This window comes from Hesperophylax consimilis, chromosome 8 (assembly GCF_061612785.1).
Source record: "Hesperophylax consimilis isolate HC1 chromosome 8, BYU_Hcon_1.0, whole genome shotgun sequence".
NCBI classification, from domain to species: Eukaryota; Metazoa; Arthropoda; class Insecta; order Trichoptera; family Limnephilidae; genus Hesperophylax; species Hesperophylax consimilis.
In genome coordinates this window covers 1,151,303-1,177,986 of record NC_142843.1, presented here as the reverse complement: position 1 = coordinate 1,177,986, position 26,684 = coordinate 1,151,303, and the positions used below count along the sequence as shown (strand labels likewise).

Sequence of the window (26,684 nt, the reverse complement as noted above, 5' to 3'; positions counted from 1 at the left end):
ATACTTACAAAGGAAATAATAGCGGCTAATAGCAAAATCTTTACTAAGAGGTCATCGAATTGTTCCAACACTAGTTGCCAAATGGATTTGCCTGGAAACATAAACAAATAGCATAGTAAACAATATTTCAGTCATTTTTAAACGAACATAAAAAATGATCTCTTTCAATTAATGAAGAGATAAACAACTGACGGAAGAGAATTCGCCCGAACAAATAATGCGTCCCAAATGATATGTACTATCTGTTATTTGTTTGGTTGGTATACCACAAAGCCGCTTCAGAATAATGTGAGGCCAGGTCTCTGATTATATTTACGCAGGTGTCACTCACACCGCGCACCGGTGCGGCGGGAACGTCTACCATATTAGCTATTTAAGACAACCAAAACATGCGTAACCAAATCAGAAGCAGAACCAAACCCGTACATACTTTCAAGACATCACACGAACTTTTATCCTAGAGGGTCGTGACACCAAATTATCACATCGCCATCATCAATTGGGAATTTTACCAAGTTAAGAAAAGGCAGGAACTAATTAATACATCCGCGTCTGTCTGTTTGTGCGCTCAGTTCTTCTAAACTACGCACCGGATTTTGATAGGGTTTTTATTATCATTTGGAGAATTTCTCCCGGAAGGTTTACATATATAATACGTGCTTATTATATTTATAGAAAGTAGAGAAAAATCGATGTTTTATAATAGAATCGAAAAAATATATGTTCGGGCACTGTATAAACCTGAGATACATCAAAATGATGTACTACGGAATTGTCTATCATAGGCCTGCAGAAAAGTCCGCGATGGTATATGTCTATCTCCTACACGTCAGCTAGTATTAAGATAATATTACTGCTTACCTTCTTCCGTCGGCAGTTCTGTAAACAAAAGAGACAACATATTATTAGACAATGTTTATTTAAATTATACACAATAACACATAGCAAAATTATCATTTAATATAAGACTACATCTACATACAAATGGGGTTATATTACTGAATGTACGGTCGCATTTCGTCTAGCAAATACAATTGCTGGGTTGTTCATTCATGATTACGTATCGCGCTTTTACAGGCAATCCCTTTTATTATTTGTGTTCTAAAATATTTTAAATATTCAATATGTCGCGTGTTAAAGGCCATGTTAATGTCGACTATTATAATACAACCGCTATCTGATAGTGCTCCTAGCCACTATTGCCAGGGCTCTGTCAATAATAATAATAGACAAAAGTGCCTGAAAACTGAATACAAATAAACTGACCATCCACAATGACGACATATCGTTTACGTGTGTAAATTGTACGCAGAATAATAATAATATTTAACAATACAGCGTGTTCGGTATTGTCGCGAATTAATGTCGAAATTGGAGCAATAAAACTCGTAATTGCTTTGCTTTAATAATAAATAATAACTAATAACAGTCGTAAATCAAGAGAAATTTGCGACGTGGGTGGATATCGCTACTATCCGCAACTATATACAGATATGTATATAGTAGCAGCAGGAAATGGAAAACCAAATGGCTTTAGCCGTGTTTAGTGACTAGATCTGAATAGCCAGGTACTTCCCTACCTTCCTCTTTCCCTTCCCCACTTACCTTCAGCCTCACAACATCCCCCAATTGGGGATGCCATAGTCTCACTGGCTCCAGACGGGAGCAGTTGGGACTCTTGTGAGGTATTCACTATAAAAAAAAAAGGACACATCTTTCAACCCTAGATCAAGTTCTTTGAAAATAAACATTTTCTCCAAAATACACACTTTGGCTTACGTCAGCGTAGTTAACAATATGGATCAACCTTTTTAACTTTTGGCTTACACTTCGCAGAAAAATCGAGATAAAAGCCATTTATAAGGGGGTATAACTTCAAATTCGTACCACGAAACTAAATTTATCTTTTCTATGAAACGTGGAGTTAAAAAATAAGCTTTAGAAGTGATTATAAACCGATAACGTTATTTTTGCATGTTATTTTCATGTATTAATTTCGATACTCTTTTCGCCAAGAGATATGAGTTTCAGTTTTATTGGGGATCAAAGAAAATACGATAAACACTTTGGCATTATCGTGATTCATTCTTAAGTTTTTTTTTTGGGCAGAGCACTGCCCTGATGTTGGACTATACTAAAGTTTACTCATATACTATTCTGTTTTCCTTATAACGCCGCATCCGTCAGAACAGGATTTATTTTATTTTATTAGGAGCATTTATTGTATGCATTAAAAAATATAAAGAAGCTACTTTTCTAAACAGTGTTCCTGCTCAGTGAAGCGCAGAAGGACTGGACTGTGTAGTTGTTGGCTAAAGGAGGAAGTGAGACACGGCATAATAACCAAAAACTGAATCACGTTAGTCATCTTGGCCGAGAAAATCTAAAATCATATATTATCTGACGATCACTTTGTTGAATAAAAATAATAACTAGTCAGACATCTACAAAGGAGCGTTACCTAAACACGGGCGTGTAATGTGTGTATTGATGGTTGATATTATTATTGATTCATGTTCTCCCGGTGTGACGGTGCAGACTGCAGTTACTAAAATAATTTCTACTAGCCATAATTGTAAGTCATCTTTATGACTTAAAATTATGACTAATAGAGATGGTTTTTTGAATATACAGGGTGTATCGGCACTAACCCGACAAACTTTAACCAGCTATTCCTTAGCACATTTGGAGTAAAAAATGTTATGGGCGCTTTGCTGTCCGGTAGCATTTTTTTTTTCAATTAATAACAAAAAATTTTAAAATTTCCACACTACATCACTGTCATTGGCATTGCGTTTCGTGTTCAACAGCTGTTATAAGCAAGTATGTCAAAAAGCGTCTTCGCTCTTTCGCACACACTAAATAATAATAGTTAAAAATGAGACGAATGGTGCCGTGCCATTTCGTTGTGATAGTAAAAGTTCGCCAATATAGGTACACACGTGCATTATTCAACGGAATTCGAATAAAAGCCCAGCTACACTACTCGCGAAGTTGATCGAAGTTGACTGAATAGTGTGGGCACGAACTTCACTTCGCTTCGGGCAACTTCGCTTCGGGCAACTTCGCTTCGCTTCGCCCGACTTCCAATTGTTGTCGGTAAATGCGCCCGAGTCAAAGGACTCGAAGCGTTACTCGCGAAGTTGCACGAGTGTGTGGGCAGGCACTTCGAACTTCGGCTAACTTCGTCGAGGACTTCGTCGAAGCGTCGAAGCGAGTAGTGTAGCTGACACTTAAAATATTTGCCAGATGGGTTTTCAAACTTTGACAAAGGATAAAACAATGGTGACATGTGGTGAAAATAGGAATAGTAAATTTTTTATAAAAAAAAAACGTTACCGGACAGCAAAGTGCACATAAGATTTTTTACTCCAAATGTGCTAAGGAATAGCTGGTTAAAGTTTGTCGGGTACGTGCCGATACACCTGTATATTACCAGTATTAAATATATTTTAGTTTTAAGTCACTAAATTATAAGTCCTTAGATGTGAATCTTAGAAGTCTCAGTAGTCGTTGCTAGCTAATTAGTAATTAGTCTTATGGCGTGAATACATTTGCGCGAGCCGATCCTCGAATTATGGCGAGAAACGCCGCTAGCTCTCCAATTACAATAATCAACACCATTGTTTACTAATTAATTTTAATTTGATCACGTCAATGAATGTTTTACAACAAACACAATATAACAAAGTTAATGAACATAATAAGTTATAGTATTGCTAACAATATTTCTCAAGCGATACTAAAATATGATTTACTTCACTAATAAATTTCTACTGAAATCAAACATACTAATTTCACTTGTAGGTGCGTAATCTATAATATAAATTGGAACTGATCAATTCAGACAAGCAAAAATTCCAGATCTAGATCTATAAAAAATGACCGATCTAAAGGGAAAGTATGTTTTGGGAAAGAAGAAGTCACGAGGGGTGGGTAGGAGATCAGTGTGTCCAGGAGTCCTGGACAGAAGGCGACGGGTCAGTAAATCAGCCTCCCGATCCGGCACGATGAACACGGGCACCCCTGATAAATGACCAAACGTAGCAGACCACTTGGGGTGATCTATGGCAGAGGTGTTGGTTATTCAATAAAGGCTCCCGAGCGGACAACATTGGTTTTTGATAGCCAATGATCCCGAGGAAAATATTGGATGAATATTTTCAGTTTCACAAATCCCACAATAATTATAAGATTCCGTGATTTTTTTACGTTGATGAAATTCTGCACACTTGATCTTCAACACTGAAGATCACTGACTACACGAAATAAAAAAAAAACTGGACTTCAGCTGGTATCAACATAAAAAGTTTAATGGCCAGTACTGTAAGTGATTTTTTTGTACTTGTTTTTTTCCTTCTGGTATTTCTCATCCCGTGTACGTCAATACCTCAACTAGCTGACTGAATAAGACAGAATAAGTGTGTAGTTATTATTGACCTTAGGGTTTATGAAGTTCATCAAGACCCTTGAGAGTGAGTGAAGGAATGATTTAGATTAGCGCTTGACTTGAGGCGAGGGGAGGGCGCCAATAAAGAAAGGTGAGTGTTGATGTAGGTCAAGTAGGGGATGGGGGGTGGGCTTGCCAGCGGACGAAATCACTTCAAAACTGGAAGCGTTTCACTTTATTCCAGGCTAATTTACAGCAAAGCAAAAGGCAGGAACTTTTTAATACTGGCCTCCGTGATCGAGGGCTAAGGCTCTCGACTAGCAATCTGCAGATCGCGGGTTCAAATCCCGGCGTGAGCAAGTAAATTTTATTCGCGTTTTTCACAATCTGTTCAATTAGGCTCTTGTGCGGTATTCATATATAAAGAAGATAACCATTGGACATTCTTAATACGCACAAACTATTTATAAAAGACTTCGTTTCAGTTTAATAACAACGAGGAACATCTACTTCAGAAAATGATGCATTTAAATAGCTATTGCCTTGAAATTAATATACGGATAATTAACGTATTTTGTCTACGCCGTATTTTGGCATAAGAAAATGGGTATTTTACGGTGACCGGGTATCGCATCAAACTGACAATTCAACACACCTAAAAAAAGTGATAAAAAGTAATGAAAAGTGATGAAGAAAAAACTAGGTTAAATAGGTTACATATGTAACTATTAAACCTAGTTTTTGTTTAATCACTTTTAAAAGGTGTGTTGAATTTTCATTTTAATGAAATATTATGGAACCATCCTAGCCCGGAAGTATCTGGCTAATATCGGGTGTTGCTCATAAATCCACTATATTGCCGGCAATTTAGATATTAAAATACAAAATCATTATTATGATATCGGATAATTTACGCAGCGGGAAAATACAGATTAATCGGCCGCGTAGGCTCTTCACTTGGATCACTTAAATTATTTTAATAATGCATTATTCGATCGATCGGTAATATCCAAGTAGAGTGTTTGAGATAGGTTTGTTTTTGTACAAAATGAGATGATTGATACATGAGATTTCGAAAAACCACCACAACCATCCAATTTTCCGACCCCTTGATGCAAATGACTTATTTTTTTATATATTTTTTTTTTATATATACAATAATATTATTATTGGGTTTATAAAAACAGTTTATTTTTAAACAAGTTCTGCTGTGTAATTATTATTACGCGTGACAGCTGTTTCGCCCTCTGAAGGCATTATCAAACTGTGGGTAGCCCACTTACAGACGATACATTTATATTATTTCTAGGTAGGTATTTTAATTTCAATTACTGATTTCTTAATTGATTTCTGTGTAAAAATGTTAGAAATTATTGATGGTTATTACCCTAGTAAAGTTTCCCCAATTAGTGTAATGTTTAAATTTGACTGAATGTCTTAATGTTAGTTATTCCCAAACGATGACTCATAGGGTTATTTTAATAGTATAATTAAGTACTTCAATGTGCACTCGTATTTGCACTAGGTTTGAAGATATCTAGTATAATTCGTTCACCCCTACGAAATCAGTAATTGAAATTAAAATACCTACCTAGAAATAATATAAATGTATCGTCTGTAAGTGGGCTACCCACAGTTTGATAATGCCTTCAGAGGGCGAAACAGCTGTCACGCGTAATAATAATTACACAGCAGAACTTGTTTAAAAATAAACTGTTTTTATAAACCCAATAATAATATTATTGTATATATAAAAAAATAAAATGGAGTTCTACAAATTAAACTTAATAACAATAAACAAATGACTTATATTTTTTAATGACTGACGGCCTCCGTGGTCGAGGGAAAAGGCTTACGACTAGCAATCCGAAGGTTGCGGATTCAAATCCTGGCGTGCGCAAGTAAATTTTATTTGATGAATTGGTGTTATTTCACAACTTATTAATTAAAAATAATACATAATATACTTTCGGCACGTTCCAGAGTGGAAGATACTCTTAGTTTCGCCCTGGTGTAAGAACAAAATTCAGAATTATAATTTTGCTTGAAATGGCTTTAGCCGTGTTTGGTCACTAGATCAGAATAGCTAGGTGCTCCCCCACCTTCCTCCTCCCTTCTCCTTCTCCTACCCACTAAATTCAGCCCTACAACATACCCCACATAATTAGGGATGCCAGTCTTACTGGTTCCAGGCGGTTGGAACCAATAAGGACACTTGTGCGGTAATCACATAAAAAAAATGCACACTTGACGTTCAACATAAGAGGAAAATTACTATATACATCTCCTTCAAAAAAACTCCGCGTAAAGACCGGGCAACGCCGGGGACTTGAGCTAGTGTTTACATTAATAAAAAACATAGATGGTTGCAAAAAAATATGGAAAAACAACGGAAAACTTCCGGTATCCTTGACCAAACCAGTTGGTCGGCCAGTTCGTAAACCTGAATCATTTACGCCATAGTTCGGCGTGGTGATATTTAACTGCCGAATATGTATAATGTAATGTACGCAGGTAGGTAGGACAGTAGGTACAGGACAAGTCGAGTATTGACTTCCTTCAGATCAAATGGAATCGGCGCACGCAAACTATTAAAGACGCAGAAAAGGATATTTCCACCGGTCGCGGCTCTTCCGCTCCATTAGCACCGGGGCGAGTCAGGATGTGAAACGGGCTGCGGCTGCGGCTCCGGGCTATAGACTAGATCCTAGTCCTAGTCACTAGGACATTACTTCTCAACTAAAGGGTCGCGACCCCACATTTGGGGTCGCCAAGGGTTTTCTGTGGGGTTGCCGTCCGAAACAGTAAAAAAATATATTTACTTGGAGCTAGAATAGCATCATATTTTTTTAATATAATATCCAGATATAACTTGCTATTTAAGAAAAGTAAAGTCACCCCGAATATTTCATCCGCGGATCTCAATCACTTACGATTTGCGCTAACTTGACAAGACTAATATTTATTTATTAATGTTCTTCATAAAACGGTTATACAGGGTGTATCGGCACTAACCCGACAAACTTTAACCAGCTATTCCTTAGCACATTTGGAGTAAAAAATTTTATGGGCACTTTAAACAAAAAAACAAAAATAATAACAAAATTCCACACTACATCACTGTCATTGGCATTGCTTTTCGTGTTCAACAGCTGTTATAAGCAAGTATGTCGAAAAGCGTCATCGCTCTTTCGCACACACTAAATAATAATAGTTAAAAATGAGACGAATGGTGCCGTGTCATTTCGTTGTGATTGTAAAAGCGCGCCAATATAGGTACACACGTACATTATTCAACGGAATTCGAATAAAATATTGCCAGATGGGTTTTCAAACTTTGACAAAGGATAAAACAGTGGTGACATGTGGTGAAAATATGAATAATAAATTTTTAATAAAAAAAAACGTTACCGGACAGCAAAGTGCACATAAGATTTTTTACTCCAAATATGCTAAAGAATAGCTGGTTAAAGTTTGTCGGGTACGTGCCGATACACCCTGTATATTACGAAGAAGATCACATATTTGAGGTAAATGTAAGTATAAAGGTCACGGAGGCATTATTTAAACGAACTCTAAGCCGAATTCTTGCCTGAACAGACTATGCAATAATTACAACAACCTATTATCCAAGGTTGATATTTTCAGTTGCGAACTTACCACATGTAAGCGGTCCATAAAATAATATTTTTCTGATGGTTTGTGAATAATGTTTATGTCTCTATTATGATTTGATTTATATCTACAACCTCTCTCCATGGCTATAAAACTATTGTTTTGTAAATTTTTCGTTTTATAATCTTTTGTTTTGTATAATTTTTTAATTCATATTCCTTTCTTACAAAGGGGTCGCGGTCACATGATTTTGTAAAATGGGGTCGCGACCCGAAAGAAGTTGCGAACTCCTGGATTAAGAGGTACGACGCTATGCGTTTAATCACCGCTTCCTACGTGTAATTCCGCTAACTGGCGGCGTGCTGGCTGGTACCACTGCCGCCCTCCATCATCTTTACAACCAACCAACCAACCAGTCAGCTCTTCAATCATACTAACAAGGACGACAAAGATACTAACGACGATTATTAGTCATTACCATTAGTTAACTCTGCCGACTGATGCAATTGCCCATCGATAGATTATTATTTATGCGTCGTTGCTTATCCCTAGCTGCAATTATAATTTATTGACGACGCGTCCCTTCAGATACATCGTTGCATTTCTCGCGTAAAACAACAACTAATTTCAACAATACTGTTTTTATTACCTCGCGCAAGCTTTATAATAATAAATTGTCCATTGTTATAAGTTACGATCAGAAATTAATGGCAATCTTATGTTTTCATCTGAAGAACTATTTAGCCATCGATTGCTGTTAATAAAAGTATGATTTCAAAGCGAGGTGCTATGAAAAATCACGACTCGTGGTGCAATAATAATAATGCACACCATACCTGCGGTTATGTAGGTTGTATCGATTGACGTCACAGACTGGACCCGCGCGTCACTACATGGAACATGATTCAAGTGATTCAACCCGTCATCTCAGAGGCCACGTCACGGAGCCACCGCCACGATATTATCTCTTTTGTCCATTGTTACAAAGTAACTAGTACATCATGGACACGCATTTTCAAGCGGTTCATGACATAATATTATGTATAATCAGCAATCTTGTTTCAATTTCTGCGGAGCAATAACATAATAATGTAATATAGGAAGTTAGAGCCCCGCTTGTTAAGTTTAAAGTAAAGCTTATCTCGCGGTTTCCTTTTAGATATTCTGGGCGATTCACGTCGTAATAGAATGGATAACACATTGAGTGCTTGTTAATAGTTGTTACTCGCCTAATCAGGAATTCAGATAACGAATTACACAGTGTATATAATGTACCTCGTGCGAATGAAGGATTGATTCTAGCATTGTAGAGAATGTTTAATTACGAAGAGGTAGGTACACGTAATAGGTCACAGGACTGACAGGATCCGCTCCTCCTCTACGGCTTAAGAAAGGATCAAAAGTGATCTCCACATTAGGGAATGGCTTAGGATGGATCATTTCAACGGTACTTTGTAAACATGGGAACGTCGTGGCAGAAACTATAACAATAAGTGGATACATAATACTATTTCGTGATTTCATCTTTCGAGTGAAATGACCCATCAGAATGCCTTTGCATGGTGTAACAATGGTGGCATGGCCCGCGGAGGTGAAGGCGACTCGCGGCGGACACGATACCACCTGTCGCCGCAGAAGTGCACTGACATTGACACCATATATGAATATGAGGCTGTTAAGCCGCCAGCAATACGCACGCCGCCGTTTTATTTACTTGCTACAATGAACAAGAATGGATTCTAAACATTTGAGACGAGTACTAAAACAAAATAACAGTAAAAAACATTAACCTATTCACCAGTGTCTTACGAAATAGGAAACGTTGTTTAGTGAGTTTGATGAGTTTCAACGGGATAAAGGTAAGTATGGCTCGGAAATAACTAGAAAAAATGGGTATCTGTCGTAGGTTGGTGGGTAAGTCAGTCGTCAGTTCACAGTCCACGTATATTCGGTAGAAAGCAGAAAAGTCCACGTTGTCGTTTCTGCCAGCGCAATACAATGCGGAGTCGCGTTACCGAGGCGAATTAGCATTACGGTAAAACGCTCGCCGCCTAGTTCATTCAGCATAGTGGCTTGATGGTTGTTTTATATCGTGGAAACTTGGTTGCCATCCAGCTAGTCGCGACTGCCATGCCACTACCGGCTGTGTTCTGCCCTGCCACAGTTGCCAGACTAACGGGTAACGGGATGCTGGGACGTTCGACCGAAACACAGTTGTAGTGCGTCTGTTACTTATTGAGTGACTTGACGGATTATGTATATTGCACGGTGGAGTAATCGGTTTCAAAGGGGCGATGCATGCTGCTCGCGGGCATTAATATGCAACTGAACGCGATAACCAGAGGCCGTGAGCCACATTAAACTATACTGGAACATTGTTTCGCTGATTTCAGCACAAACAAAATGAGTCGGCAACAAACATTTAACATTTTTACATTTTCAGCAATGGTTTATATTTGCATGCAGTGAAAGTAAAAGTACCATTACACAATAAGTATTGAATTAATTTGTCCATTTGCTTGTTATTTGGCAACGTTTTGCGGCTTCAGATGTATTTACGTAAGCGAGAGAAAAATACTGTCGGCACGCCATCACACCAGTGTTAGTGGGTTTCACGTTACAACTTCATTAAATAAACTGACTTATTACGCGTTCTGTGTAAACTTTGTACCTACCAATTAGTAAAAACAAAACTCGGATTACAGCAAATATGTGCATAAAATAATACATTTTATCTTACATTATTTATTATCACGAAAATTAATTCAGAGAGAAACTCGAAACTCATATTATTCATAACTAAATAAGAGAGTAGAATACACGTAAAATCAACAAGATTAAACTTATTTTTTGTGCAAGTTTGGTTTCTCATCCTCTATCTGTAAATACCCACCAAGTATAGCCCAATTTACAATGCTTTGATAAATTTATTTAAATACCTGTATAGTTTTAAATATACAGTAAAAGGACATTGACGAGATATTTCACTAAACTAACGCTAAAAATAGCGATCAGGAGAAGAAAAGTGTGTAAACACAATTGAAAAATCTGAGTTTATTGGCTAAAGATAAATCGGTTACGTTGATTTTTACAGCCGGCGAGGATTATTTTTGTAAGACAAATCGTAAAAGAGAAACTATCGAAGAACCAGCGCGAGAAGTGCGCAGGGAGCAACTTCCGGCCTCGCAGCCCACAGACAGCCGCAGCCAGCAGCTGTTCAACCCATCCATCTCCTTATCCTCACTAATCCTGCCGCGACTTCTGTTAGTAAACACGACCACTGACACCTGATGGACGAGGCGAGAGGTTGCTAATGCTGTACCGCCTGTACTGGATACGATTGGACGCGGATGAATGAACGGCTGCCCAATAAAATTATAATATTGTGCATTACGAACATTTCGATGAATCGAATCATCTGGCGACTTGGGTAAATATTTACCTGATAGCAGTTGGAGTATTATTGTTGATATTCATATTAGTACCGAGGCGTCGTAAAAGCATCGTACATATATATCTCATATTAAGGGGGAAGTATCATAAATAGCGCTAAACATCACTTTGTATTTACCTAGTAAAAGGAATACCACTAATAATTTATCTAAAAATTCTATAGGGGTAGTTAGAAAAATGTCTTATGTTACCAGTGAATGAACTTTTTTTATCGTAAACTTTTTTATTCTATATGAAATACACATTGCAACTTTACGTAAAACTTCAAAAATGCCTTCGCTGGAAGCAGAATAGCTCCTATCAGAGAGATTTTTTTTTAAAATCCATCGGTCATCTCAAAGTAAATATGATACAGGTCATTTTAAATAAATAAAAAACACTTTAAGATATATGGATTTTTGTTGTGATTCAATTAAACTTCCCGAATATTTCAATTATTTTCCGTCATACAAAATCCTATGGATGAAATCATTGTCCATGGCTTGACCGAACACCGCTAGTCACTGTCAGTCTCGAGGTGAATTCGGAAGTGAGAGCACGCTTGTTTTGTTTATTCTCCAGTCCTCGGCCAACTTTCAAATTTCTAATAGGAATCCAGAGGAGATTGGTGCTATAGCCAAGGGGTAAGTGGAAATTAAATATTATTTATTTTGTAATATATAATTTGAAACTTGTTTTACGGTCTCAACTTTTTTTTACCTTTTTCAGGTACCAATACGTAAATAATAAAGGGGCACATAAATGGGAAATAATAAAGGGACTCGCGCGTACAGCGCCGAAAGAGACCGCTCCACTGGAGGAAAAGAAGAATAAGGTTTGTCAAAATACATCATTCCGATGGACACGTTTTCTACAAATTTTTACCGACTTCTATCGAAGTCGGTAAAACGGAGTAGGTGGTGGCTTGAACTCGGATCTAATTTCAAAATGCATTATTTCGGCATCAATCAATTTCTCCAGTTCTCTACCGATTTAGTTCAAAATCGGGATTAGGGAGTTTGGATGTGCACTGAACTCGGATCTAATGTCAAAATGCATAATTTCAGCATCCATCTTGGATTTCTTCAGTTCCCTACCGATTTAGTTCAAAATCGGGATTAGGGAGTTTAGATGTGCATTGAACTCGGATCTAATGTCAAAATGCATAATTTCAGCATCCATCTTGGATTTCTTCAGTTCCCTACCGATTTAGTTCAAAATCGGGATTAGGGAGTTTAGATGTGCATTGAACTCGGATCTAATGTCAAAATGCATAATTTCAGCATCCATCTTGGATTTCTGCAGTTCTCTGCCGATTTAGTTCAAAATCGGGATTAGGGAGTTTGGATGTGCATTGAACTCGGATCTAACGTCAAAAAACATAATGTTGGCATCCATTTTGAATTTCTCGAGTTTTCTACTGATTTGGTTCAAAATCGGGATTAAGGAGTTTGGATGTGCATTGAACTCGGATCTAACGTCATAACTTCAGCATCCAGCTTGAATTTCTTGAGTTTTCTGCCGATTTGGTGCAAAATCTGGATTACGGAGTTTGGAGATGGACTTTGCGAGACTAGTGTGAAGGTGCTTTCAACGATTCTACCGATTCCTTTCAAACTGTCGCTAAGATTGGGAACAATGTCTATCAGATCCATTGATAAATGCACTGAATTTCGTTGATGGCTAATTCCGGGTAGTAGTATTATAAATAAATTATTAAAAAAAAATATATAAATATTATTATATGAGAGAGAGAGAAAATAAATATAAAATAATATATTACCGGTAACATGCATAGTAAGAATTATAGTGTATTTTATAAAATGTACAAAAAACTTTTTTAATAGCCTTAACCACAAAGAAAGCCAAAGTTTTGGCACTTTTCGAGGATATTATGCTAAAAACATGAAAAAAGTATTTTTAACCAAGACATTTAGATAATTTTATATCAATTTTTATCAACTTCTTTATATCTATCATAGACTGTGTTTTTTTCTTAGTTTATGTACTTCATTCTACTTTTTTGTATATCTAAGTTAAAATTGTAAAATATATTCTTTCCCGAGTACGAAAAAAACATTGAAATAAATTTTCAAATTACATTCATGATTTACAAATAAACTTTTTTCCATTTCTATCGCACTAAATATATAATCAAAAAATATTTGTCGTAACTTAATTTTACGTTTTCCCTTTTTCACACCCATTGCTTTCTGGTAATATTATATTAAAAAAAACAGTTATTGTCATTACACAAACCATACAATCAAATTTATGAACCAAAAATCTTTTCCAAGTCAAAACACGATTAGATTCTACGTGACTTTGAGTAAAAAACTGAGACGTCAAAAAAGGTCCAGGGCGTAAAAGATGTGACTGTATATCCATTATTTTGCTAGTATGATTTTTATTCTGTCAAGTTGTATCCATTATTTAGTAAATAAATATAAATTTTATAAAGCACGTGTATTTTTATTTCGTATTTTATCAAAACCGTGTCAATCATCCCCCTATCTACTCAAAAGACGCAGGTGTTCTAGCGGCCGACCGATTCATTTACAAGTAGCAATAATACCTAACTGTACTGAAGTCGAGATTTGATACCGTCCCCTTAATGTAAAACTTTTTTTTTGGGGAAATGCGTAAGCATCGAAATCATCATTCTCTGTTGTACGTACTCCGTCTTACTCAGAATAAATAATACGGGAGGATAACAGCGGGTTAGTAGAAAACGTTACTCATAATCACGAGCATACCGGCCGTAACACGATAGTACCCTAAAGTTTAAGTATTAGAAGTTGACAGATTTTTAAAGCAGCCGACCCCCAGGTATAGAAAAACGTATTAAAATCGTAGTAAAACGGAGATCGCGGACTTGTTAACAAATATAAGTTCGCTTGACAAACGTCGATCGGTCGCGCAATGAAAATGTAAAAAGCTATAATACCCATTTGCAGCACCATTAGAGGAATAGTTTAAATCGATTCACCAAAGCAAATACGGAACGCATAATCGAATTGGCCGAATTTCGAAGCAATTCAAAACAGACCGGGTCAATGACATCGCAAATATCATTTGAAGAAACGTAAAATTAGCAACAAAACCGGAAAATGACAGTGTTTTCGAGGATTGGAAGAAAGTGGTGTCAGTCTAAAACAAAACTTGCATGAATATTATTGAGTAAAGATTTTACCCGAGCAGTATACGTCCCTCTTCACCGTATAGCTATACCAACTCTGCAGCGGCGTTAGGGAAGTATTGGTAGGTAATAGGTGTGTATTTTTTTTTAATTTTTTTTTTTTTTTTAGAGTGAATACCTCACAAGAATCCCAACTGCTCCCGTCTGGAGCCAGTGAGACTATGGCATCCCCAATTGGGGGATGTTGTGAGGCTGAAGGTAAGTGGGGAAGGGAAAGAGGAAGGTGGGGAAGTACCTGGCTATTCAGATCTAGTCACTAAACACGGCTAAAGCCATTTGGAGCAACGTTTCAATTCTGAATGGTGGTCTTACACCAGGGCGATACTGGTAGTATCTTCCACTCTGGAACGTGCCGCAAATATACTATATATTATTTTTAATTAATTAATTGTGAAATAACACAAATTAATCAAATAAAATTTATTTGCGCACGCCGGGTTCGAACCCGCGACCTTCGGAATGGCAGTCCAATGCGTTACCACTGGACTATGCCGGCCGTCAAAATTTGACAGATATGACAAAAAGACTAGGTTTATGGATTTATACTATCATTATTTGTAAATAAATAATAAACGGACATGAGAAGCATTAAAAAGTCGTGCTGATGAAGTTGGAAGTTCTTTGGCAACGGATTTTCTCGTTAGCGGTTGAACTACATCAAGCGAAGTTCGCCTTGGAGTCGAGTTCCTCGGGACGTGTAAGCACTCCAATCCTGACTGAATTTCAATATCCCGCTCGGGAAAATCCAATTACACCCTAAGCCGGCATCGCCAGGCGGGGGGCGGGATGTTCAACAGGCTCCGGCCAGGGGGCGTAAGTCGCCAGTGAAGTTAGGGGGCGGTTGTTTGGTAGCGTCGGCGCCACCACCACCCCTCGGCGGTGGTTTCCCGACTGCACCACCCCCGCCGGGAAGAGAGCTTTAGATTAAAACAAATGTTAAATGATTTGAGCAAATAGTTGACATGGCTCGATTGGATGGCCGATGGCGGGTCAGATAGCGCGGGCCCGGGATAAGTTCGAAATACTGCGGTGACGCACGTGCGAGCTAAAATTACCTGGCAGAGGCGACCAACTACAGACTAGGACTAGGACTAGAGACCTGCCGAATGCCGTGCGAGCTGAGCTAACGTCAATTATCTCATCTTTGACGCAGATGAGGCTAAAATACATCCCCCAATAAAAATGACATACTGTCAAAGACAGACGTTATCGCCGGACTAGATATCGATAGGGAAGAGAATTTTGCCAGAAGCTAAGTTATACGGTGACGATGGTGGAGAGGCAATATGGAGGTGAACTTTCTCGAGAAGCTAAATGATGAAGATTATACAGGGAAAAGGCAATAGGGGGGTGAACTTTCTCCAGAAGCTAAATATTTATTGAATTTATTTAAATATGACGATTGTGGGGAGAAGAAGGCAACTGGGAGCACTATTACTAGTTTTCTTGCAACAAGGTAAGGTAACGTGTGTGTCAACAATATATTAAGTCTACTGTATAAATAAATTGCCTTCGCAAAATAGACCAGCGGGCATCAAAACAAGTAATGCATGGTTCAAGAACTGCATGACGAATGCTCGTATCATTTTCATAAAATAACACTTTAATACTAAAGATTTTAGCATTCGGGTTGGTAGAGATGGAAACAAAGCACTACATGGATCGTAGCTTGTTTGCAGTTTAGTACAACGTTACAGTACATTACATTACAGCGTTACGTTGTGTTGTGTCGTCCCGAATGGGTCGAGGACAATTATTACCGCGGTGATTACTCGTGTAACTACCTAGACCAACAGCAACGGCAACGACTTATCGGTCCAATTGTTTGCTGGAATTATTAAATGACAGATAAGGCCCGCGAGAGATAGAGATAGGCCGGGTCCGATTACCTTGTTCCCAGTTGACACAGTTCGGCATACACCGGCTTCTAGGCTACTGTTAGGATACAGCCACTACAGGTATAGACAACCCAAACGGAGTTAGCCGACCCTACCCAATGTTTTGTCTTGCAGATAATGATTTATTATTATATGGCACAAGTGTCGCTTAAACGTAATAAAATATAAAAACAATGTGCAATGAACAATCGCACGCACTTAACCTTACGATTTGACGGCCGATAAAGAAGGTATCTTTGAATAACACTTATTGTTTATGGCACTACGGATGTCAAGAATGCTGTGTCGAACGTTTGGAGATCGACACGGTCGGTCGGGAACAAGTAACAAGTCGAAGGTAAAATAATCTATAGCGTTTACATTTCCTTTCAGGAGAATATATTAGAAAAGTTAAAAAAAACTCTTGCCTCACCTATAACCTAATTAACTAACACGAGTTCAAGGGAGTTTGGAATGTATAGTACATTCGATTGAGATCAGAGCGGGCAGTAGATGATCACATGGACTAGTAATTACACTTATCACTTATCACCAGTGAGGCCATGTGCTTAGATAAACACTACTTGAAATGTCGAGATTACGTTGCAAACTTTCTTCAGTAATGCCTGTGCCGTCATGTCTGCGTATTGACTTAACTGTTCCATATTTAGATGTGAAGATCGGAAGTGAATTAACGCTTGTTAAAATGAACATAGCAAGTGTTGATGTGAACATTTCTCCCGCTTCCTCATCATTATGTGTTCCCAGTCACGGTCAGAGAGTGAAGGAATAATATAACGATGAAAAGAAACAGGGGGAAGTGACCAAGCTTTCTAAATAATGTGAATAGTTCTTTACGATCCCCTTCTATGAATAATTCAGTGTTTCCAGGAATAAGTAAGAAGTTTACCATTATTTGCAAGTAAGCCTGGTCATTTATACAAAATCTTCAATTTACACCATCATGCCTAAAAGTTGGGGACATTGAAAAGAAAGTAAGTACATATGCGGTATAGATTTTCCTATTTAATGAACACGCAGACATAGCTGAAACAGTACGTTATTTTAGTACCTTGTGGATTATTAGTGAAGTTAATGTGCGGACTGATAAGGTTCCGCCCACGGAAGTAAGCCATAGACCGGCAAATGTACATATGGCGCCATGTTCACGGAATACTAGAAAATAAATTAATCTAATGTTAACATGGCGCAATCAAATGAACAAGGTAAACACATTGTTTAGAAGGTGGAATAAAATCCAGATCTCGCTTGGGGAGAACTTACAAGTTTCATTCGTACCGGTGAAAAGAAGAGTGCTCGAATCGTTATCCAATATCTAATGACTGATGACTTATTCATAGTACAGGAAAGTCGTAAGATGCGCGAGATCTGCGTGAAGTGGAAAGCGGGAAGAAGCGACGAGATGAAGGCTGGCGTATTTACGATCTGGCAACAAATAGAATCTACAAAATAACCCGGTGAAAGTAGCGGTCGCCGAAACTCTGTCGACGTAATAATATAATGTCGGCGTTTCGTGGTCAAATCAAATACCAGGGGATTACATCCAAATGGCGAGAGGAAAGACGCGCTAAATCTAAACACATAAAATATGCAGAAACACAAACTCTTTCACAAACATTGACGATAACAAAGCGCTACAATGTAAGGAAGCTACATTAGATAATAATATTTGTATACATTAGTCAAACGAATGCGGACCGGTAGGTACACTGCAAAGAATATTTCGCGGCCCATTTAAATTGGGCTTTAGGTCAACAGTGAAACAAAAGTGAGAGTAAATGCAGCAGCCACCTCAAGACTGCACCGGGGCTGGGTAGGTGACCGATTGCACTGACTTGACAGCTACAGGGCAACAGAGATAAGGACGGATTTACAACCATCTGATAAAGGACTTATCTCGTTTCTATGAGGCTTTCCACGCGAAAGATCGTCCATACCGAAATTAAAATACTCTACATTGTAATTAGGTAAATATTATAAATAAAAGAATAACAACGGCAGACATTTTTATTGAAATGTCATGTTATAAATTATTGTTGCTCAACAATGTTGGCTGCGATGCGTCTGTGAATTTCTTAACAAATTTAAAAAAATAAAACTGTAGACATTCTAGTTTTGCGTCGTGCATCTAGTGTTGATTTACGATGAAAGCAAATCGTGTTTAGCTGAACTAGGGTACAACGATGTTTTAGTATAAGTTAGTACTAATCAGAATTACCGACTGAAACTAAAACGAATCGATGTGTTCTGTTAACCAACTAGTGCATTGAAGAGATGGCTTGATGCTGACGACCAAACGCGACGACCAGAAATACATCCGTACCCGGGACTGCAAATTGACCGCACTTCCGCAAGCATTAGTTGGTGCAGTGGCTAGTTTACAAAGTCAATACGGATGATATTTCCCGACTAACTAAACTTTTCCTAATCCAACTATAAACAAGAAAATCTACAGGCAAAGGAAACAAGGACGAAGAAGCCATTGAAGTTTACATTGTTACCACAATAAAGATGTTAGATAGATAAAGGGAACATCTCTTGCTTATTTTCAAACATTTTGGGCTTATGCCCTTTTCGGCTTTAGCTTTGTTAATAATTCCCAGAACCAAAACACAAAAGAAAAAATATTGTCAAGGTTGTCCGAAATGATTATTATTTAGTGCATTCTTCCGTGGGTAGAGGTACCTACTTATTTTCGGTTACATGATACTCAACACACCTTTAAAAGCAATGAAAAAACTTAACACATAAACCTAACCTACGTATTCTAGTTTTCGTTTCATCACTTTTCATGACTTTATATCACGTTTTAAAGGTGTGTTGAATTGCCATTTTGATGAGTTATCCGGTCACCCTTATTTTCAATGTTAAGTTAGATACGTATAAAATGAAATAACGGTTAATTTATAGATAGGTACTGCCGAACGAGAAATGACGATGGTAGATTTATGGGTAGGTACTGATAAACGTGAATTAATTAATTTAAGGATAGGTACCATCCACGAAATATTATTCGATGATAGGTTAGCGTGAAAAAATGATGGCAGATTTATGGGTAGGTACTGTCAAAGGCCGAAGGGCATGGTAACATTGCGGCAGGTCCGGGTGGTCGCATGTCACAGGTCATAGTGAAAGCTACTAGAGTGGTTTATTTATGCGACTAGACTTCACGTGTCAACATGAAATATTCATTCATGAACTTGAATGAAATTTATTTTCAGACCTCCATTAAAGTGAACCATAGTAAGTAATTTAGTACGAACGGTATTTGCAATATTACACATTCTTTGAACATGCATAAAATAACGATTTCTAACCTAAATTGAACTAGTTTCAAGAACGTTTCATGTGCACTTCACTAAAATAGTAAACAGCAAAATACTTTTATTGCTTGCTACTAGGATTTTATAAATAAGTTTGTTCTTATTTTGGTATTATTTATTTTAAATTTATGCAAGTCAGGAAATAGAATTGACTTATTTTTATACTACAAATAGAGACGAGAGGCAAGTCTTCAAGGAAGTTACCTATGCATGTACCATTTGTTCTTTTGAATCATTCTTATTTTGAAATGTTATATTAATTATGATTCAGGAGTGCAAACATACTCGAATCTATTGTAAAAAATAATAATAATGCTGCTAACAATTATTAAACCTACGATTGTAGTTTTAGTATAGATATTTTATAAATCCATTAATGTAGTTTGAAATATAAATAATTTATACAGAACATTAAGATGAAAATATTGTAAAATGCTGAAATAAGGAAAATGGTAAATGACTAATAATTTGATTTATTTCAAAGAACAAGCTGGGGGGTAGTAAGTAGCTCTGCTATTGCTAGGTAGGTACCTATCGCAAAGTAGAGTATAGTATAGATAGGCTCTATGGCAAGGTTGATGTAACCTCTATTATTGTAATGTTGACATGCTCTTATTTATATAATAATTATGCATTATTTAATGTTTCCCCTATACGAATGCAAGGTGGTAAATACATGTCACAATCAGTAAATATATTTACTTTTCAAACACGGCTTATCATTTTTAGATCTCATCAAGCAAAGAGCAATGATTTAAACATGAACATGTTATAACAATAACCACATTAGAAATATTAGCTCCGTGAATGGGCTGTATAATGTGAACAGACGCCATTATTTGAGTTCCTAGGAACATTAGTTTTATCTCAATATAAGCTGGCCACAGGGGTACGAAATAATGAAAGTCACTCACCGTTAGGTCCATATTTTTCCTGATTTCTTTTGATTTGATCTGGTGTTAGACCCTTGTCTTCATTTGTGCCGAAATAATTTAATATTTCGTCCACGGATTTAGCGTGAGCATCCTCCATGGTTGGTTACTGTAGTGTCGTCAGTTCTGAAACAAAACAATTAGGTTAGGATAATGGTCAAAACATTGTGACACACGGCAGACATACGTCATCTTCTCTAGAATGTACGATGCATTTTTGGTTTAATGATTATTTTGGAAGTTACTTTGGATGGTTTTGATGGAAGGATGATACTTGGACTCGTGGACACTGGAATATCGTAAGCGGTGCCGTTTTATAAAGCCGAGGAGCAGAAGTGACAAGCGAAGCGGGACCGCTGACAATGAAACATCTCGACGAAACCGTTAAATATGAATAAAATATTCCCAAACATAAATCCGCGGGGCCGAATTATGATCCAGAGAAGTCGAAATGTCGAATGTAAAACGGAAATTCAGCAAGCCGTTCTTTAGATCGCGTTGGAAGCGGCACTGGAGGAACTCACCTATGTTAGTTTTGCATGTGAAAGTACGTCAAAACCTTAAGATACACAGGAATTTTCGACACCTTACACTAAATAAATAAGCACTTATTTTACTCTAAAAAGGTCGACATGCGATGTAAATATCATAAAGCACGCGCACACGTAACCAAACCAGCCGTCATTTTTCACTAAACTTGACTAGACTGTCGACACCGGAGAGATTCTAGGTTATGTAGCGCTCTCTCGTAATGCGCGGCCGAACTAATAGTAATCAAGTTGCGAACTTATTATATTTCCAAAACATTTTGTCAGTCACTAATAATTATACATTCGGTTATTTAGCGTTAATAATAAAATAAACAAGGTGATTTTATACGAATAAATTTTAATATTTCACAATTTCGATTTAAAACGGCTCAAAGTTTAGACATAATGTGGATGATCCTGATTGGTCGGTTTGTACCATGTGATTTTCGTGCGGTTATTTCGGTCTCTTTCCTTCCACCCACAAAGTGCGGTATTTTTAAAATAATGTAATTGCAAAATGGTGGGATTGTAAGATTTTAAATCGAGATTACGTAATAAATAATTAATAAAATGAGAGCGACGTCTCTATCATTTTTGACACTAAAGGTTTACACTGTTCACAGTCCATTATCGGCTTGATTTTTTTTTCACAAGTTCGATATCGGCGAACACACAAATCGATGAAATATTAGCGAACTCACTCGAGGGGAACACAGAACACAGGGCAGTTATTAAGTTGAAGTAATGGTAATAACTTGACTGGGTATTTATGTTGGGTGACTTACTCGAGGCAAGTACGGCGGGAAGTGTCGGGGAGGAAAGAACAACAAGTAACGCGCTGCGGCGCTGGACGGTGTGAGCACTAATGGAGTACGGAGTAGGGCGGGGTGAGGTTGGCCCGGGCGGCGACTATGGCAGCGGCCAGCGGGCAGAGGCAGCAAGCTCCCGGCGGATGCTTTTAGCACATCGGGACAAGCGAGCGACTTTCTTAATTATTTTGGCAAAGACCACCGATGGCACAACTAAATCTCCAGGGTTGTATGACGAAAGGATTCAATTCGATTATTACGGTCGCGTCAAATGTCTTTTTATTGGCTTTTTTTAGCTGACTGCCGCCCGGACAACTTCGCGGCCCCGGGTCAGCCCTTGCACCTTCAACTATTTATTCCAAATACGGTGCCAACTCTATTTGCATCGGAGCTATTTTCTCTCGACGTCGGCATCGGCATAATCGCCAACGATGACAAAATCAATGGCACGGGTCATAAATAATTGAGTGACGTTTTCTAGCACATACGCACAAACGGATTTTGATTGCCAATATTTTTTATGAAAAATTGATTGAAGTTTTGCAGGTAAGGGAGTATTTAATTTTTTTAGAAAAAATCGAAGATTGTCTTTCAGATTATAAATTTGCTTTCCTACACTAAAAAGGAGAAAAAACTGGCAACATTATTCAGTATGTTTCAACAGTTTGTTGGTCGCCGGTCGGTAAATATCGGAGATGGTGTCTATTCCTAAATACAATATTATTACGAAATACTACGTTTTTCTATACAGTTATTTTCTTTCAGATGGAATTCATCTGTTTTCAAAATAAACCTTTCATAAAAAAGTACAAAATACAATTTTTGAATTAGAAACCTATTTAATATCCTGATATAGCCTACTGCCGTGGCAAATAAAAACACAGTGTCTTTCTTGAGAAAATTTTTGTTTTAAGCAAATCTATTATGTACAAAACCTATAATAACCGAGTTTGTATAACTTAATTATTCTCGCGCATGATTTTTTTTACTGCATTTCTACAAATTACTAGCATCATTAGAAATCAATAATAAGAAAAGTTCACCTTTTTCATCCCATGGAGGAAACGTGCTCATTCACATCACATGTTACTAACTTCCCGAAATGATTTGATTTGACTCTATATTATAAAATTGAACATTTTATATCGGTGCATCAGATACCTGTTCCAGACATCAGATTCACTTAACGAGATCTTATAGATTCTTGATAGTTTACTTACATCTTAACAATTAGTTATCTTGCAACCAATTCCTAATCCACTTGAATTCGCCCCTGACAAGTCCATATTTACGAGTCTAGTGACAAATCTGTTATAAAATGAATGCCACAAACTATCCAAAACACATTTCTACAACAATAGGCATGTTTTGGAAGTCATTTTTTGGAATCTTTCTCTGATATACCTGAATTCCGAAAAAAACATTTTATTTTTACTTTTGTGCATATCTATTAGAGATCTTCTGCGCTTTTCTTTTTTATTTGAAGTTAATCCAATTTAAAACAAATTCATAGTCACTTTTAACATCTGTCAATAGTAGTTTGAGTTAATTTATTATTTAATATTATTTTTTTTAAATAAATAAAAACATTCCGGGTTACGAATAACCTGATAATATTTAAAAATCTCCTACTACCACCACAGTAAAAGGACTTAGCCAGCAGAGGAATTGAACTCACTACGTCGTGTAGGACTCAAACGCGACGCCAACTCAGCCAACTCGCTGAATCGAGTATTTCGTGAATCCTAACTAAAGTAAAATGGCGAAATTTTTTAATATATAAACTAAAGCTTTTTAAACCTTTGTAAATCGCCCTTGAGATGATATTTCAGACAAACTTCTATCTTCCATATCTAGAAAAATCTTATTACTATTTCTGACTGTAAATAAAGAAAAAGTGTCATTTCTTTGTGCATTATCGTCACATCTTCTGCACTGTTGAACGTTTAAGTTTGGCGCTGTGGGGAAATCTTTGGGAAAACATTTATTTATCTGCACAAATATCGAGTAGGTACAAAATAGAATCTCCTTGCTCGCTACGATAACTAAAACATAGGAAAACTTTTTAAAGATAACTTAAATATTCACGAATACAATATTAGTGATTCTTAAACGATAGCAAGAGGGGTGCCCCGGCAAGGCGAGGGTTCTGGGTTCAAGTCCCAGAGGCGACCGTATCTTTTTCTAATTTTTCAGTTTCAAATTTTCCTTTAAGAATCGCTAAGGTCTTACTATTTAAGTTTTTACAAAAATAAATACATCCTATTTATGGTTTGACGAAATAAATCATTGTCTATTAAACAAATCAAGCCAATCTCATTTCTAAATACTAGTAGGTAAGCTTTTAACCGTTTGGGTGCCAATCGTCGATTTTCGTCGATTCGTGTTTTAACGAAGATTGCCGATCGTCGATTTCCGTCGATTGCGTCAGTCGTGTTCTGATTCGCGCGTACGTCTGTACGTAAAATTCTCATTTTTTCGAAACGCCTGGACTTCAGGATCCTCCTCCGCGTGATTCTAAACCAATATTCTTTAATAAAACACAGAAAAAATCATCAAAATCCTTGAAAATTCAAAGAATTTATGGGGTTTTAAAAAAATATATAGTTTCATAAAAAATAATGTTTTTTGGTGGCATTTTACAAGCAACTGTATGAATTTTTTTGGCACTCAAACGGTTAATATTGATCGTTATTACAATATTAAACCTTTTTATGCTCTAGTTAAGAAATAATAAATTCATCTTTAAAATAATACTATGCACTGATAATAATTTAGGTAATGAACAGTGTAATTAGGTAAAGAATAAAGTAAGTGCGAAGCCAATATGTGTTTTAGGAATTGATGAAATCGATCGTCAAACTGGTTTAGATGCGAACATTTTAAATATTATTTATTAATTTGAAATCTGGTCATTGTGAACGTCTTATGACTACTCCGCATCAGGAAATGTTCCAAGTAAGAATTTCTTTATAATATGCCTTTGATTCAATTTAACATTGGCACTAAGTTGTTCAGTTCTATATTTCTGGTGAATTATAAATTTGGTCAATTTTTTTTTGTGGGTATGTTAATTTTTTTCAAGTAAGTTTTTGTAAGCATGTCAAAATATAACAATGTATGCGTATATAGTCAAAAACACCATAACATGTTTTGTTCACTGTGTAAATAAACGTAGGTCTTGTTTTAAAAAGGGCGGTTAATTATGGAAATCATCCTGTACATAAAAGAGTGACGCAGTTTTATTCGTGTTCTCGCGGGGTATTTGAATACGAATGCATAAAGCAAAAATATTAATGTTTATTTTTTTCTCAATTCAGTAATTTCCACGTGTTTTTAAAAATGCAAACGAAATGTTTTACTATCAAGTATCGGACGTCAATATTGTTTTTCATCTTTTACAGAATATTATTATTTGTATACAAAACGTATTTATCTCTTCAAATGTAGAAGGAATGTGCTTCGTTTTAAATACGTTCATCGTTGAGAAATAAATTTAAGAAAATCTCTCTTTTTCCATTTGCCTTCTGCATCTTGACCTTTATTTGCTTTTCATTTCTTTCCACAAAAGGGATTTCTAGACAACGCCTGGATACATTCTTTACCTATCATAATATCACACTGAATTTAGTTGTTTTATAATTATTTTTTGCTTTATAATGTAAACTTGGAAATGCAAATTTTCTCCAGATTTTCTGTCAAAAAGTCGTCGTTGGTTGACATAAATTTCTAAATATTTATTTTCGAGAATTTAACCTATTTTATTTTCAAACTTTAAAATTGTGAATACCGCATAGGAGTCCCAACTACTCCCAATAAGATTCAATAATAATAAAATAAGTTCTGTTATTATATCACCATAGGCTAGTTGCTTGAAAGAACTTGAAAAAATCTTTCACAGAACTTGAAATTTACCTTTGTAATTTGAAGAATTGTTCAAAGTTTCGGAGAATTTGAACAATTCTTCAAACTTCAAAGTTAATTCTGTTATTATTTCAGTTATGTCTAGCAACTGGCCTGTAATGATATAATAATAGAACTTGAAAAGGACTTTCACAGAACCCGAAAATAAGCTTTGAAATTTGAAGAATTATTAAAATTCTCCGAAACAACCTGTCCTTAGTGTTGTTTGCTGTGAAGAAACCATAGTTTGCATTTCATTCACTTTTACATTCTATCAAACATCATTGTTTATAATTATTAATTATTGTGCATTCACCCAAATTCGCAGTTATTGAAGTCACCACATTATTGAGCGAATACATCTTAATACAAGTATAGGTATGTTCAAAGGTATTAGGAACTAACACGAAAAATTCTGCCTCAACACAGGCTAGCCTAGTGAGGCGGTATTTGAGAAACCTCAACTGTACTTTTATTTTCTTTTTACCTTCACAATATTATGTTTGTATTTATCTGTTAATTTTATAACCTTAAATATAAAAGTTACAAATCAATGTACACCATATGTATAGTTGTAATGTGTAAACTTTCCTTAATAAAGATATTATTATTATTATTGTTTTCAGCTTTTTACAAGTTCACCTGAAGTTGTA

The 26,684-nt window shown here is 36.6% G+C and overlaps 1 protein-coding gene across 6 annotated transcripts in view; it reads right to left on the bottom strand.

Moving 5' to 3' along the window:
* SERCA (ATPase sarcoplasmic/endoplasmic reticulum Ca2+ transporting SERCA) overlaps nt 1–26,684 on the bottom strand; it is a 44,012-nt gene that overhangs the window by 6,357 nt on the left and 10,971 nt on the right. For 4 of the 6 annotated variants that reach the window (XM_089634720.1, XM_089634724.1, XM_089634726.1 and 1 more), the window contains exons 2-4: nt 20,772–20,915; nt 862–879; nt 9–91 (exon numbers count right to left, since the gene is read on the bottom strand). In XM_089634720.1, coding sequence (XP_089490846.1) covers nt 9–91; nt 862–879; nt 20,772–20,889 — 219 coding nt within the window. In that variant the 5' untranslated portion in view covers nt 20,890–20,915. Of the gene's footprint in view, nt 1–8; nt 92–861; nt 880–20,771; nt 20,916–21,313; nt 21,511–22,104; nt 22,253–26,684 lie in introns of those variants that run through there. The other 2 variants (XM_089634722.1, XM_089634723.1) reach the window with 2 other exon arrangements.